Genomic DNA, 18,075 nt, shown 5'->3' with positions numbered 1-18,075 from the left:
AGCTTCCGGGTTAGAGTCCCGCACCTTGAAAGCGGCGGTTCTATCCTTTAAATCAGTGCGAATATTGCCTGTAATCCATGGCTTCTGGTTGGGGCACAGTCACTGTGGGGACGGTTCAAATCCGGGCTCTGGCTTGGCCACTCAAGAACAATGAGAGACTTGTCCCGAAGCCACTCCTGCGTTGTCTTGGCTGTGTGCTTAGGGTCATTGTCCTGTTGGAAGGTGATCCGTCGCCCTAATTGGAAGTTATGAGCACTCTGGAGCAGGTTTTCATCAAGGATCTGTCTGTACTTTGCGCCGCTCATCTTTCCTCAATCCTGACTAATCTCCCAGTCCCATGCCTCTGAAAAACATATCCACAGCATGATGCTGCCACCACCATGCTTCACCATAGGGATGGTGCCAGGTTTCCTCTAGACATGACACTTGGCATTCAGACCAAAGAATTCAATCTTGGTTTCATCAGACCAAAGAATCTTGTCTTTAGGTGCCTTTTGGCAAACTCCAAGCGGCTGTCATGTGCCTTTTACTTTATATTGGCAGGTGTGTGCCTTTCCAAATCAGGTCCAATCAATTGAAATTTTTCACAGGTGGACTCCAATCAAGTTGTCGAAAATCTCAAGGATGATCAATGGAAACAGGACGCAGCTGAGCTCAATTTCGAGTCTCATGGCAAAAGGTCTGAATACAGTTTTTTTAATCCATTTGCAAAAATGTCTAAAACCCTGTTTTTACTTTGTCATTGGGGTATTGTATGTAGATTGATTAGGAAAAATAAATATTTAATCAATTTTAGAATAAGGCTGTAAGGTAACAAAATGTGGAAAAAGGGAAGGGTTCTGAACTTTCCGAATGCACTCTAATGTATAAGTTTATTATTTCAGATATCTATTATATGAAAAAACCATAGACAATGGTGTCCAACAAATGTGCAATTTTTATGTTCTTACCTTTCGCTATTGGATAAGTTTTGGCCTGCTTATTCAACATCCAGGGCAGGTTTTTGATGGAGTTTGAGTATTCTTGGAAGGCGAGCGAGAGATCAAGATTTTCTATTGCATGCAGAAGAAAGAAGACATCTGAAGACATGGGTAAACCAAAAGGTCGCTGGTTCAAATCCCAAGCAAGCTCTGTGCAGGCCAGTCAAGTTCTTCCACATCAAGCTCGACCAACCATTTCTGTACGGACCTCACTTTGTGCACAGGGGCATTGTCATGCTGAAACGGGAAAGGGCCTTCCCCCAAACTGTTGCCACAAAGTTGGAAGCACAGAATTGTCTAGAATGTATACTGTAATGTTAAGATTTACCTTCACTTGAACTAAGGGGTCTAGCCTAAACCATACTCCCCCACCAAACTTTACAGTTGGCACTATGCATTGGGGCAGGTAGCGTTCTCCTGGCATCCACCAAACCCAGATTCATCTGTCGGACTTCCAGATGGTGAAGCGTAATTCATCATTCCAGAGAACGTGTTTCCACTGCTGCAGAGTTCAATGGCCGTGAGCTTTACACCACTCCAGCCAACGCTTGGCATTGCGCATGGTGACCTTAGGCTTGTGTACAGCTGCTCGGCCATGGAAACCCATTTTACGAAGCTCCCGACGAACAGTTCTTGTGCTGACATTGCTTCCGGAGGCTTTTTGGTAATGAGTGTTGCAACCGAGGACAGACAATTTTTATGCGCTATGCGCTTTAGGGAGAGAGAGAGCATGAGAGAAGGGGAGTGAGAGAGAGGGAAGAAGCGACAAAGCAGGAGAGAGAGGGGGAGCGACAGAGCTGAGAGAGAGCAACAGAGCTAAGAGACAGGTTATCATGGAGCTTGACTTGAGTTGAACAACAACCTCTGTTTGTACTGCTACAGTGTCCCAATACTGAATGAGTTTCAGGGGACAATAAATACTATGCTAATTGTACTTGATCTCTCGTTAGCGCTTTTCTGTTTCGTCTGTCGAGTCTTTCCCCTCTATTCTACTCTTCTCCTCCCCTCCCCACCGCTCCTCTCTGGCTCGATCGTCACCTGTGTCAGAGGATCTGAATGGATCTGGCACTAAGCGTGCTGATGTTTTGGCAAAAATTGGAATACAGTAGACAGAGCACCCACGCGTGTGTGGCCAGCAGGACAGATGATGACAGACAGGGTTCTATACGATCATCAAACACAATGAGACTCAACGTTGATTTAACACCGCTGCAATGACAATGACCACTTTGATTGACAGCTAGGGTCGCCTGTCTGGACACAGACTGCTCTCTCTCTCTTCCTCGCTCTCAAGCCATATTTTGTGACCTAGTAACACCATCGGTCAGCGGGTCTTCAACCAGACCTCTACTATCAAAGAAGACATACACAGCTCCAGCAGTGGGCCAATAGCCATGGCCATGACAACACTGTCTGTAACCACCATAGCTGTCTTTGGATACCTCATAGGCAGGTCCAAGACATGCAAAGACATCCTGAATCTGTATAAAGATATTTCCTTTATACTGTGCTCTTCCCACCAATTGACATCCCCACACAAAACCGCACCCCCCCCCCCCCCACAAAATAAAAAATGTTCACGATACAATCGTATATATCAACGCTGTTTGAACAGGACAATGGGATGATGTCATTCCAGACATCGCCCAACCCAAGTCGGCACGGTTCTAGTCTCTACATTAATTTTTCCATTACATTCACCCCTGATGAAGTACGCCTACATTGTATCAAGATCAATACATGTGCTCATACTGTTACTAACACAGTAGCTAGATAATATAACTCCTCTCTGGTTGCTACTACAATCGCTGTGTAGCTGGCACGGTTCTAGGTTCTACATTCTGATCCATTATTACACAGAACCTGATGAGTCACTCTGAGAAGGGGATCCCAGTTTCCACTAATAAACAAAGCACACTGACTTTGTCTAGGTATTATGTTATTACTAAGTACTTAGGCTTAATATCAAGTAATTACACTAAAGCATCCTAATATGACCAGCTATGCAGACTAATGCTTTGGACTTTACAGAGGTAGATGACTGGCTTAACGATCAAATATATAATTGAAGTCGGAAGTTTACATGCACCTTAGCCAAATACATTTAAACTCAGTTTTTCACAATTCCTGACATTTAATCCTAGTAAAAATTCCCTGTCTTAAGTCAGTTAGGTCACCACTTTATTTTAAGAATGTGAAATGTCAGAATAATTGTAGAGAGAATTATTTATTTCAGCTTTTATTTCTTTCATCACATTCCCAGTGGGTCAGAAGTTTACATCCGCTCAATTAGTATTTGGTAGCATTGCCTTTAAATTGTTTAACTGGGGTCAAACGTTTCGGGTAGCCTTCCAGAAGCTTCCCACAATAGTTGGGTGACTTTTGGACCATTCCACCTGACTGGTGCAACTGAGTCAGGTTTGTAGGCCTCCTTGCTCTCACACACTTTTTCAGTTCTGCCCACAAATTTCTATAGGATTGAGGTCAGGGCTTTGTGATGGCCACTCCATATATATATGACGCCCTGTTAAGAATTATTTTTTTTAAATATATATATATATATATATATATATATATTGACTTTCAATGAAATATATATTTTTAAAAAATTAAAAAATAAAAGAGTTCTTAACAGGGCGTGTTTTTCTTTTACCCTCGCAGGTGTCGTCTCCTTCAGACATTGAAATATCCGATAAATGTCGTTCCACTTCATGATTGTGTCCCACTTGTTGTTGATTCTTCACAAAAAAATACAGTTTTATATCTTTATGTTTGAAGCCTGAAATGTGGCAAAAGGTTGCAAAGTTCAAGGGGGCCGAATACTTTCGCAAGGCACTGTAAATATGCAGATTTAACAAAATATACTTCTGTGTACTGATTTAAAGATAGGCATTGATGTTTATGGTTAGGTACATTCGTGAAACGATTGTGCTTTTTTTGCAAATGCACTTTTGTTAAATCATCCCCCGTTTGGCGAAGTTGGCTGTCTTTGTTAGGAAGAAATAGTCTTCACACAGATCGCAACGAGCCAGGCGGCCCAAACTGCTGCATATAGCCTGACACTGTTGCACAGAACGCAAGACTAGTGACACAATTTACCTAGTTAAAATAAATTCATGTTAGCAGGCAATATTAACTAAATATGCATGTTTAAAAATATATACTTGTGTATTGATTATATGCAACGCAGGACAAGCTAGATAAACTAGTAATATCATCAACGATGTGTAGTTAAGTAGTGATTATGTTAAGATTGTTTTTAATAAGATACGTTTAATGCTAGCTAGCATCTTACCTTGGCTCCTTGCTGCACTCGCATAACAGGTAGTCAGCCTGCCACGCTGTCTCCTCGTGGAGTGCAATGTAATCGGCCATGATCGGTGTCCAAAAATGCCAATTATCGATTGTTATGAAAATCTTGAAAATCGTCCCTAATTAAATCGGCCATTCCGATTAAAATCGGTCGACCTCTACTCCAATACCTTGACTTGGTTGTCCTTAAGCCATTTCGCCACAACTTTGGAAGTATGTTTGGGGTCATTGTCCATTTGGAAAACTCATTTGCGACCAAGCTTCAACTTCCTGACTGATGTCTTGAGATGTCGCTTCAATATATCCACATAATTTCCCCCTCCTCATGATGCCATCTAATTTGTGAAGTGCACCAGTCCCTCCTGCAGCAAAGAACCCCCACAACATGATGCTGCCACCCCCATGCTTCATGGTTGGGATGGTGTTCTTCGGCTTGCAAGCATCCCCTTTTTCCTCCAAACATAACAATGGTCATTATGGCCAAACAGTTCTATTTTTGTTTCATCAGACCAGAGGACATTTCTCCAAAAAGTACAATCTTTGTCCCCATGTGCAGTTGCAAACCGTAGTCTGGCTTTTTTTATGGTGGGTTTTTGAGCAATGGCTTCTTCCTTGTTGAACGGCTTTTCAGATTGTGTCGATATAGGACTCGTTTTACTGTGGATATACAGTGGGGAGAACAAGTATTTGATACTTGTAGAGGCATGTAGAGGTCTGTAATTTTTATCATAGGTACACTTCAACTGTGAGAGACGTAATCTAAAACAAAAATCCAGAAAATCACATTGTATGATTTTTAAGTAATTAATTTGCATTTTATTGCATGACATAAGTATTTGATCACCTACCAACCAGTAAGAATTCCGGCTCTCACAGACCTGTTAGTTTTTCTTTAATTAAGAAGCCCTCCTGTTCTCCACTCATTACCTGTATTAACTGCACCTGTTTGAACTCGTTACCTGTATAAAAGACACCTGTCCACACACTCAATCAAACACACTCCAACCTCTCCTCAATGGCCAAGAGCTGTGTAAGGACATCAGGGTTAAATTGTAGACTTGCACAAGGCTGGGATGGGCTACAGGACAATAGACAAGCAACTTGGTGAGAAGGCAACAACTGTTGGCGCAATTATTAGAAAATGGAAGAAGTTCAAGATGACGGTCAATCACCCTCGGTCTGGGGCTCCATGCAAGATCTCACCTCGTGGGGCTTCAATGATCATGAGGAAGGTTGAGGGATCAGCCCAGAACTACACGGCAGGACCTGGTCAATGACCTGAAGAGAGCTGGGACCACAGTCTCAAAGAAAACCATTAGTAACACACTACGCCGTCATAGATTAAAATCCTGCATGGTGTTTATACTTGCGTACTATTGTTTATACAGATGAACGTGGTACCTTCAGGCATTTGGAAATTGCTCCCAAGGATGAACCAGACATCTGGAGGTCTACAATTGTTTTTAGGAGGTCTTTATTTTGATTGTCTCATTATGCCAAGCAAAGAGGCACTGAGTTTGAATGTTGGCCTTGAAATACATCCACAGCTACACCTCCAATTGACTCAGGCTAATTGACATAATTTATCAGAAACTTCTAAAGCCATTACATCATTTTCTGAAATTTTCCAAGCTGTTTAAAGGCACAGACTTAGTGTATGTAATCTTCTGACCCACTGGAATTGTGATACAGTGAATTATAAGTTAAATAATCTGTCTGTAAACAATTGTTGGAAAAATGACTTGTGTCATGCACAAAGTAGATGTCCTTACCGACTTGCCAAAACTATAGTTTGTTAACAAGAAATTTGTGGAGTGGTTGAAAAACGAGTGTTAATGACTCCTAAGTGTATGTAAACTTCCGACTTCACCTGTGTATATGTGTGTGTGTGTATATATATATATATATATATATATAAGTAATACATCGCATGATCACTTAGTCTGTGTCCAAAATTGCACCCTATTCTCTATGTACATGTAGTGCACTACTTTTGACCAGGGCCCATAGGGATGTGGTAAAAGGTAATGCACTATATAGGGAATAGGGTGCCATTTGGGATGCATACTTAATTAATGCTTGTGCCAAAACAGTGGAAAGGCTAACACTGCACTCTTGTACCTGTGTAGTAACAATAGTGTAAACAATATTATATTAACCATAGACAATATCTATATTATTAACATGTAATAATACCTTAGAATCATTGAGTGTAATGTCTACATTCATCCATTTAACCTCCCTAACCAAATAGGGTCTTAACCAGCTGACACTCGGTGTAGGGTGTAGTTATCCTTAAACACTGATCTTGGGTCGGTTTTCCATTTCCCCCACTAATGCGTCAGGTGAGAATTGGCAGAGGGAATGCTAATCCTAGATCTGTCCTTAAGGGGACACTTCACCCCGAAGCCTAACCCTTTGACTGCTGGGTGGCTACTGTATGCTGAGTGAGACTTCCACTTTCAGCCTGACAGTAAAGTTATTTTTTTTAAAAAGAGTTCGGTGAGAGTTCGGGAGGCCACTATTAGGCCAGGGAACAAAATTTGCTTACACTAGCATGTGTTGTCTATAGCAACTGCATTTCAGGAGGGGCCGCTTTCGGAGCCTGAGTGCCAGAATTCCGATGTTAATACTGTAGAGAAAGAGGAAGAGTTTGTATGAATGGCTATGTATAGACCAGAGTTACGGGACGGGGGAGTGTGTGGTGTGGATTCTGTGTGTGTGTGTGTTTCATGGCACCTGCTCAGTGAGGACTAGGGAGAGGCGGACACTAACCTTCAGCCAGCTGTCCTTGGCCTGGTCCCTTAAACATGAGCCCTGTCCACCACACACACACGCACCCCCACATTTATGCTCATACACAAACACGTATTTATGCTCATACACAAACACGTATTTATGCTCACACACAAACACACACACACACACACACACAACACACACACACACACACACACACACAGGAAGGCACTCAAACATGCATTCACAGAATGCATATATGCACTTACTGCTGGCATTTCAAACACACACAATCTCACAATCACACACTTCCCTAAAATAAAATTAGGCACCGAGCAAATTCCAGGTCTGCGCAAATTTGAACATTGTGTGTTTACTGTGAACACTGAGGATGTACTCACTTTAAGTTACAGTTTAACCGTGGCCAAATGGCTTCTGTGGCTATTTGATCATAATGTAGGCCTCCTAGAGTGGCCTATCATAAAATAATCTGGAGAAAATGCATCCCATAACATTTTAACATGGAAATAGCTGTTATGTCTAGAAATGTACAGGTTTTGTGCTCTTGTAAGAAGCTATCTTCCCCCTATTGCTAAGTACAAATTATCTATAACTAGGCTAATAACTCACTAACTAGCAAAGGATATGAACAAAATGTGCACACGTGGCTACATGCAGCTCTCGCTTTGATCTCAAAACAAGCACATTCATTCTGTAAACACAGTCCAGTTCAAAGTAAATGGCACAGGTCCATATATGGCAATGGTCTATTTGCATTCAGTGCATTCGGAAAGTATTCAGACCCCTTGACTTACACTTATACTAAAATTGATTCAATATTTTTTTTAAAATGTATATATTTTTATAAACCAGAAATACATTATTACATAAGAATTCAGACCCTTTGCTATTAAATTTGAAATTGAGCTCAGGTGCATCCTGTTTCCATTGTTCATCCTTGAGACGTTTCTACAATTTGATTGGAGTCCACCTGTGAGAAATTCAATTGATTGGACATGATTTGGAAAGGTACACGTGTATATTAAGGTCCCACAGAGCTTGCCTCCTGGCCAAACTGAACAATCGAGGGGGAAGGGCCTTGGTCATTCTCAAAACCCCGTTATTTACAAGAGGAAGCGACGCAGGTACATAGGACACAGAGCCGGATGCCTGGTCAGGACCCGGAAAAGATGAGTGGGAAAGCTGCCTTTACCATCAATACTACTCGCCTACTCGCCAATCATTGGACAATAAACTAGACGAGGTACGATCACGAATATCCTACCAACGGGACATAAAAAACTGCAATATCCTATGTTTCACAGAATCGTGGCTGAATGACGACATAGATATTCAGCTAGCGGGATATACGCTGCACCGGCAAGATAGAACAGCACCCTCTGGTAAGACGAGGGGGGAGGTCTGTGCATATTTGTAAACAACAGCTGGTGCACGAAATCTAAGGAAGTCTCTAGATTTTGCTCGCCTGAAGTAGAGTATACTGTGATAAATTGCAGGCCACACTACCTACCTAGAGAGTTTTCAGCTATACTTTTCGTGGCTGTTTATTTACCACCACAGACAGATGCCGGCACTAAGACCGCACTAAGTCAGCATGTACTCTGTATAAGGAAATAAGCTAACAGGAAACCACTCACCCAGAGTCGGCACTCCTAGTGGCCAGAGACTTTAATGCAGGGAAACTTAAATCAGTTCTACCAAATTTCCATCAACATGTTAAATGTGCAACCAGAGGGAAAAGAAATTCTAGACTACCTTTACTCCACACACAGAGACGCGTACAAAGCTCTACCTCTCCCTCCATTTGGAAAATCCGACCACAACTCTATTCTCCTGATTCCTGCTTACAAGCAAAAATTAAAACACGGCCTATAAAACAAGTGGTCAGATGAGGCAGGTGCTAAACTACAGGACTGTTTGCTATCTGACTGGAACATGCTCCGGGATTCTTCCGATGGCTTTGAGGAGTACACCATCAGTCACTGGCTTTATCAATAAGTGCATTGAGGACGTCGTCCCCACAGTGACTGTACGTACATACCCAAACTAGAAGCCATGGTACAGGCAACATTTGCACTGAGCTAAAGGGCAGAGCTGCAGCTTTCAAGGTACGGGACTCTAACCCGGAAGCTTACAAGAAATACTGCTATGCCCTGCGATGAACCATCAAACAGGCAGACTAAATCACTTTTTTGCCCGCTTTGAGGACAATACAGTGCCACTGACACGGCCTGCAACAAAAACATGCGGACTCTCCTTCACTGCAGCCGAGGTGAGTAAGACATTTAAACGTGTTAACCCTCGCAAGGCTGCAGGCCCAGACGGCATCCCCAGCCGCGCCCTCAGAGCATGCGCAGACCAGCTGGCCGGTGTGTTTACGGACATATTCAATCAATCCCTATACCAGTCTGCTGTTCCCACATGCTTCAAGAGGGCCACCATTGTTCCTGTTCCCAAGAAAGCTAAGGTTAAGCTAAGCTAAACGACTACCGCCCCGTAGCACTCACTTCCGTCATCATGAAGTGCTTTGAGAGACTAGTCAAGGACCATATCACCTCCACCCTACCCGACAGCCTAGACCCACTCCAATTTGCTTACCGCCCAAATAGGTCCACAGACGATGCAATCTCAACCACACTGCACACTGCCCTAACCCATCTGGACAAGAGGAATACCTATGTGAGAATGCTGTTCATCGACTACAGCTCGGCATTCAACACCATAGTACCCTCCAAGCTCGTCATCAAGCTCGAGACCCTGGGTCTCGACCCCGCCCTGTGCAACTGGGTACTGGACTTCCTGACGGGCTGCCCCCAGGTGGTGAGGGTAGGCAACAACATCTCCACCCCGCTGATTCTCAACACTGGGGCCCCACAAGGGTGCGTTCTGAGCCCTCTCCTGTACTCCCTGTTCACCCACGACTGCGTGGCCACACACGCCTCCAACTCAATCATCAAGTTTGCGGACGACACAACAGTGGTAGGCTTGATTACCAACAACGACGAGACGGCCTACAGGGAGGAGGTGAGGGCCCTCGGAGTGTGGTGTCAGGAAAATAACCTCACACTCAACGTCAACAAAACTAAGGAGATGATTGTGGACTTCAGCAAACAGCAGAGGGAACACCCACCTATCCACATCGATGGAACAGTAGTGGAGAGGGTAGCAAGTTTTAAGTTCCTCGGCATACACATCACAGACAAACTGAATTGGTCCACTCACACAGACAGCATCATGAAGAAGGAGCAGCAGCGCCTCTTCAACCTCAGGAGGCTGAAGAAATTCGGTTTGTCACCAAAAGCACTCACAAACTTCTACAGATGCACAATCGAGAGCATCCTGGCGGGCTGTATCACCGCCTGGTACGGCAACTGCTCCGCCCACAACCGTAAGGCTCTCCAGAGGGTAGTGAGGTCTGCACAACGCATCACCGGGGGCAAACTACCTGCCCTCCAGGACACCTACACCACCCGATGTTACAGGAAGGCCATAAAGATCATCAAGGACATCAACCACCCGAGCCACTGCCTGTTCACCCCGCTATCATCCAGAAGGCAAGGTCAGTACAGGTGCATCAAAGCTGGGACCGAGAGACTGAAAAACAGCTTCTATCTCAAGGCCATCAGACTGTTAAACAGCCACCACTAACATTGAGTGGCTGCTGCCAACACACTGACACTGACACTGACTCAACTCCAGCCACTTTAATAATGGGAATTGATGTAAATATATCACTAGCCACTTTAAACAATGCTACCTTATATAATGTTACTTACCCTACATTATTCATCTCATATGCATACGTGTATACTGTACTCTATATCATCGACTGTATCCTTATGTAATACATGTATCACTAGCCACTTTAACTATGCCACTTTGTTTACATACTCACCTCATATATATACTGTACTCGATACCATCTACTGTATCCTGCCTATGCTGCTCTGTACCATCACTCATTCATATATCCTTATGTACATATTCTTTATCCCCTTACACTGTGTATAAGACAGTAGTTTTGGAATTGTTAGTTAGATTACTTGTTGGTTATTACTGCATTGTCGGAACTAGAAGCACAAGCATTTCACTACACTCGCATTAACATCTGCTAACCATGTGTATGTGACAAATAAAATTTGATTTGATTTGATTTAGTATGATTCGATCTTAGTCCTGTATTGACACCTTGCCTGTTTGATTGTTTGTCTGAGGGCATAGCAGGATTTCTTATAAGCTTCCGGGTTGGAGTCCTGCTCCTTGAAAGCGGAAGCTCTAGCCTTTAGCTCAGTGCGGATGCTGCCTGTAATCCATGGCTTCTGGTTGGGGTATGTACGTACGGTCACTGTGGGGACGATGTCGTCGATGCAGTTATTGATAAAGCCATTGACTGATGTGGTGTGCTCCTCAATGCCATAGGAGGAATCCCGGAACATATTCCAGTCTGTGCTAGCAAAACAGTCTTGTAGCTTAGCATCTGCTTCATCTGACCACTTTTTTATTGATCTAGTCCAGTGGTTCTTAACCTTGTTGGAGGTACTGAACCCCACCAGTTTCATATGCGCATTCACCGAACCCTTCTTAATTGGAAAAATAAAATGATTTTTTCAAATTCAAAACAGGTATATATTTGACTGGTGCACAAAATGAACCGTGCATCAACATCACTGTGTTCAAAGAACAAAATCATCAAAATCTAAGTGCGTGGCAATTGCTTGCTTCAGTTCCGCGGGTAAAGAAATGTCTCCGATTCCAGATACATCTTCGATCTTACTTACACAGTCGTCCAGCAGGGGAAAGTTTGCGAAGTTATTGTTCTCTGTCCGCCGTTTCCATAACGGTAGCCTTTTTTGAAAAGCCTTCAGGTTTTCCTCCGCTTCGATGATGTTGACTCCACCGCCCTGCATCTTTTGATTGAGATGATTGAGAGCTGCGAAGATATCGGCCATGTACGCTAAAATGAGAATGAACTCAGAATTTTTAAAGCAATCTGCATGACAATGTTGGTGCTCTTGCAAAAACAGGGCTAATTCCACACGCACGGCAAAAACACGATTCAGCACCTGTCCCCGGGATAACCACCGAACGTTAGAATGGTACAGAAGTACCTCGAATTCAGAGCCCATTTCTTTACACAGCTCACTGAAGATGCAATGCCGCAGAGCACTAGTTCGCACATAGTTCACGCATTCCACTACAATTTTTAATACTTCTGCCAGTTTTGGAGGCAAGGTTTTTGTTGCCAACGCATGCCTGTGCAGAATACAATGCGTAACAATGATGTGTGGTGCATCGGCTTTCACTAGCGCACCAAAACCAGACTTTCTTCCCAGCATGACTAGAGCTCCGTCAGAACAAACTGCAGAAACCATATCCCACGAAAGATTGTTGTCTTTGAAGAAGTCATCCACAAGTTTCTTCACATCGGCTGCCTTAGTTGTTGTTGTAAGAGGCTTCCAAAATAAAAATGTGTCCTTTATCATGTCGTCTTTCACATAGCGCACGAATACAGCAAGCTGGCTTAGATTGGAAACGTCTGTGGTCTCGTCCAGTTGAAGGCTGAATTTTGCAGGGCTTGAAATCAGATCTGCAACTACTTGAGCCAAGATGTCGTTGCTCATGTCCTCTATTCTGTCGCTGATGGTGTCATTTGAAAGAGGAATTTGAGATAACTTAACTTCTGCCTCTTTTCCCAGCATGATATTCGCCATCTTCAACACAGCAGGTTTTATGAGTGTTTCACCAATGGTGTGTGGTTTGCCCTGCTTTGCGATCAGGTAAGCAACTTCGTACGATGCTGTGAGGATCGGTTTGTTGATGGGTACAAAGCCGAGAACAGGCAGAGTAGCCTTTTCATCGAATCTGGCTCTTTTCACCTTGAATTCAGCGAGCGTTGTGTTCTTGTATTTTACATCTCCATGCAGCTTAAGGAAGTGTTCTCTTAGTTTTGCCGGTGCTAGACTAGAATTGCTCAACTTGGCATTGCAAATCATGCAGTTAGGACACTGACTCCCATCACGTTCGATTTGATCACAATTACCGAAGTAAAGGAAACGTTGATAGTGTTAATAGGGAAAACTCAAACAGTTGTCACCAACCTTTTCTGAGTCAACATCACTTTGAGTCAAAATGCAAGCCGAGATCTACCGCTCAGATTTGGATGTTTACATTACTTAAAAAACGTAAGCCTATGCAACATTAACCAATTAAAAACCGTACTGTAGCAATGACGTTTGTGAAGTAAGCTATAGGCCCAATACATGATCACCGCATATTGACTTTGCTTGAATTGCCCTGCTAATGCATGGTTGTTCGGGTCATTTAAAAAAATTATATTTCAAAATTTGAGGTAGGCTATTATGATCACACTGGTAATAGATCTGTTGTTGTATTACTTGTGGGCCACAGCTGAGTGAGCACACATTTAAATAATTAGATTTTTATTTACTGGGCTGATGGTGCCTGCATCTGATGGTCAGTCTCAGCAGATGGAGAGAACAGCAGACTGAGGGTCCGCTTCTCAACATCCCTCCACTCTCTCTTTCCTCCACTGACACTGACCAAAAATGGTCTTCCAGCTGATTGCGTAACTCAAGTTGCACCACATTATTTGTGCCTCATTCACAAATTCATGTTGTTACTCCTATGAACAGAGAAAGTGAAATATTCCTTGATATTAAAAAAGACCCAAGCCACTAATAATAACAACAACACAAGCCTATAGATACATTTTCCTCCTCATTCATTACTGCTGCAGTGCTTGTTGCAGCGCTGAGTGGAAATGGGAAGAATGTGCATTTTATGGATTATAAAAGTGTTGAATACAAAGTGTTGACTGTGCTGAGTAAGAACTTAAACCTGAACTCACTCATTAAAACAGCAGCTCTTTGCTGTATCCGTTGACAGTCTCGCTCCTAGTCATGGTTTTAAACGTTTTAGAAATCTCACAGTAACAACTTTGCTGTAGCTTTCTTTTATGCCTTGCTACATTACTGCAGACACGGTCCTCTGAGACAACCGAGTGGCCAGCGGAAGGCCTATAGTGCACTTGATTTGCTCTCCGGGCCCGCCGGGAAGGTAGAGTGTGTACCTTCAGACACATGAAATAGTTCAAATGGCAACAGTTCGCCTACCCGGCGAGCAGGGCAACTAATCGGGAGCACCTACCAATACAAGGCTTTATCACTGGGGTTTGTACAGAAATGTTTGGCAATCGTGTAGGAATGCCTTGGAGATCAACAAGTTGGTGACCACTGCTCTAGAAAGTTGCAGGGAAGTTCAATCTCGCACTTCTCTCAGTGGGCTAATATTTCTTCTGCACTGCAGTCCCGGGGGAGTGGCGGAGACAGTCTCGGGCAACTGCGCACCCACGCACATGTGCAGCTACACTCCTTCACAAGCCAACCGCATACACACCCAACCACACACACCCCCTCAGAGAGCACAATCTGATATATCCTACCCTACCCTGTGGGGATCAGTGCTGCGTGGCTACAGCTGTTTCACAGAAGGTCACGCCTTACAATTCCACCACCATCTCAAAGGTCTTCACCAAGGTAATACAACAACGTCAAACACACACACACACACACACACACACACACACACACAGGAAAGACTCAACTCCACCTTGGTGGCAACCTTCTCCTTACAACCTCAGTGTGGCACCATGTAACACACAGGGGTATTTACACACAAAACCTTGACATTACTGAACCAAAAAGAAGAAAGAGCCCATCAATCTGATCTAAACATGAGTTAACGTTTGAATCACAGGCTGACACGAGAGAAACTACAACCAACCACTGAGAAGGACTACAACTATTTACACATTAGTTATTACAACTCTACAATGCCGGTAATCAATAACACTATAATGATCAGCTCCAGACTAAACTAAACTTGGAGCTAGTGGCTGCTCTGGGTCAGCAGTCAGTTCGTGTGTGTACTGTTCCTCAGGGTGAGTGAGCTTGCATTCAGAACAATGACGTCTTCCTTCAGGACATCCTGCCAACACACAGAGGGTCGTATAACGGGTGAAGCCCAGTCAAACAGTAACCATTAAAGGAAGAGGAATCCCACCAAAAGGAAGGAATGCCATGAAAACAACTGACTGCCACTTGCGTCACCCTTGAAACCACAGACACGTTCCTGCAGTCTACTGTAAACGTACTCTACGAGGTTCTGTCTGCCACATGGCAAGGCTCCATCATGCCAACAATGTATTGGCCATGTATCTATCTCCACACAAATATAATTCAAAGGTTTTCAAGTGTAATGAATCCCCACTATTTCAAAAACTTATTTACAGGCCCTTCCCAACAATAAATATAAAAATAATAACACAAGGAATAAATACATGGACACTTGTTGCAATCCATTGAATACCACTGCGATAGCTTCCTGTGATATTTTAACTAGTAAATCCTATGGGTCAAATGTAATACTATTTCATTCAAAAATCCCCCCCATTATGTAACTTAAAAATATTCCAAGCCTGGTTTACAGCAGAGATTACTTTGTTCTATAAATGTTTTGGAAAACACAAACATGTAGATGGATTTGAAATGTAGGTCAGTAAATTAATTTGGGGTATCACTTTACAATAGGGAATACAAGCCATCATACCTGTCATGCCTGCATACTGTAGCGTACAATCACTAGTAGGGACAACGTGGTGTTTTTGGTGGTTGTTTTTGCCAAAAATATTATTTTCAATTAATAATTTTGTTTAGTTCCTCTTAAACCCTGTGCTTTCCTCATTAAACGACAACATACAGTATTTCTGCGAATTCAGCACTTCCAAATAGCGCACGCTTACCTATCCCATATATTTTTTAAACATGACAGCAGTGGCTTAGCTCCTGTCTGTGTGCCTTTTAAATGTTTAATTATTTTGTGTGAAGAGTATCCAGTTTACCTTCCACAGCCTAATAGGCAGGACGGGGCAACGCCAATTTGAATAGAAACAGCCTGTCCACCACAATAGAAAGCTATTCACACACACACACGCATGCATGCACACACACACACACACACACACACACACACACATACATACATACATACATACATACACATAGGGGAGCGCTGTGAAATAAACATTGCAACATTGTTACCCCATTTTGTGACAACGCTGGGTGGAATGTGTCTTGTTGTGGCCGCAGCAACTCGTTGCTATCATCAAACCACTTGCACAGGAGGCATTTGCTGCAATATCGTAAGGACCCATCAGACAAATGTTACCATAGCGCTCACCAGAAACGATTTGCGTTGTTCCGACCGGTGTCCCCGTCCCCGGAGCTTCTTTTCATGCCGGATGCCGTCTTTCCACCCGATGTAAAAAGAGGAATGCTTTGTTGTCTCGGTGTAGTAGTTTCTTATCTCCAATAATGTCACCTAAATCCGCGAGGATGTTGCTCACGCCATGGCTATCGAGGACTCGAAGTTAGAACCTTTGTGTGGGGGGGGGGGGGGGGGGCAGTAGCGAGTGAACTGTTCCCTTTTCGGTTGGAGAACATACCAGCGTGAGAAACCGATGATGACGATGGATCGGTGTTGAGGGGTGCGAGCTCAGCTGTGTGCGCCTGCCTGACTACTGCTTGCTGACGGTGCCACCGCCGCCGTGTCATCGAACGTATTTTTTCAGACAGAAGAATTTCAACCCCGATCACCAGGGGAAATAGCGCCACCCACTTCGCTATGATCGCCAGTTCATTGTTAGAAACTTCATTAAATTACCGAACTGTTTTTTTTTTTAAAGTATACTTTGAGAAACAGACGCCTCACAAATCCTCAACTGGCAGCTTCATTAAATAGTACCCACAAAACACCAGTCTCAACGTCAACAGTGAAGAGGAGACACCAGGATGCCGGCCTTCTAGGCAGAGTTCCTCTGTCCATTGTCTGTGTTCTTTTGCCCATGTTAATATTTTCTTTTTATTGGCCTGTCTGAGATATGGCTTTTTCTTTGCAACTCTGCCTAGAAGGCCAGCATCCCGAAGTCGCCTCTTAACTGTTGACGTTGAGACTGTTTTGCGGGTACTATTTATTGAAGCTGTCAGTTGAGGACATGTGAGTCGTCTGTTATTCAAACTAGACACTCTAATGTACTTGTCCTCTTGCTCAGTTGTGCACCGGGCCTCCCACTCCTCTTTCTATTCTGGGTAGAGCCAATTCATACTGTTCTGTGAAGGGAGTAGTACACAGTGTTGTACGAGCTCTTCAGTTTCTTGGCAATTTGCTTTCATTTCTCAGAACAAGAATAGACTGACGAGTTTCAGAACAAAGTTCTTTGTTTCTGGCCATTTTGAGCCTGTTATCGAACCCACAAATGCTGATGCTCCAGATACTCAACTAGTCTAAAGAAGGTCAGTTTTATTGCTTCTTTAATCAGAACAACTGTTTTCAGCTGTGCTAACATAATTGCAAAAGGCTTTTCTAATGATCAATTAGCCTTTTAAAATGATAAACTTGGATTAGCTAACACAGCGTGTCATCAGAACACAGGAGTGATGGTTGCTGATAATGAGCCTCTGTACGCCTATGTAGATATTCCATTAAAAATCTGCTGTTTCCAGCTGCAATAGTCATTTACAACATTAACAATGTCTACACTGTATTTCTGATCAATTTGATGGTATTTTCATGCTTTTCTTTCAAAAACAAGGACATTTCTAAGTGAGCCCAAACTTTTGAACGGTAATGTACGTCTCAAGAGAACATTCCTGGCCATCCCCTGTGGAATGTCCATGTTGATCCTCTTGGTTATCTTGGTCCTCTTGATCCACCCACCTGTCTTCATTGTTAGTCAGGCCTGACCCCTTCATCCCGTAGTTTTTTCCTGTAATCTAATTTAATATGACTGAAGATGTAGAATTTTCTGCCAGGCCCCTTCTAATAGGGTATAACAGACTTGTTAGCACCTTGACCACATGCCCTCTAGACAGACTACATGCCCTCTATAAAAAAAAACTGATTTTTTTTCCTTAAAACAAAGGTTGTAAAAGTATGCTAGACATGT

General features: G+C 43.2%; 1 protein-coding gene across 1 annotated transcript in view; it reads right to left on the bottom strand.

Annotated features, from left to right (window-relative positions):
- The window catches only part of LOC110525022 (cyclin-dependent kinase 17), a 46,751-nt gene extending 29,618 nt beyond the window's left edge, over positions 1-17,133 (bottom strand). The window contains exon 1 of the mRNA XM_090234468.1: positions 16,311-17,133. Within this exon, the coding sequence (XP_090090594.1) occupies positions 16,311-16,366 (56 nt within the window). The 5' untranslated portion in view covers positions 16,367-17,133. The remainder of the gene's footprint in view (positions 1-16,310) is intronic.
- Between the last annotated feature and the right edge of the window lie 942 nt (positions 17,134-18,075).

Source organism: Oncorhynchus mykiss, chromosome 1 (genome assembly GCF_057628025.1).
Source record: "Oncorhynchus mykiss isolate SJ-2025 chromosome 1, ASM5762802v1, whole genome shotgun sequence".
In the NCBI taxonomy this organism is placed as follows: Eukaryota; Metazoa; Chordata; class Actinopteri; order Salmoniformes; family Salmonidae; genus Oncorhynchus; species Oncorhynchus mykiss.
Note: the sequence above shows the minus strand (reverse complement) of the source record. Positions and strands in the feature narration are given on the sequence as shown.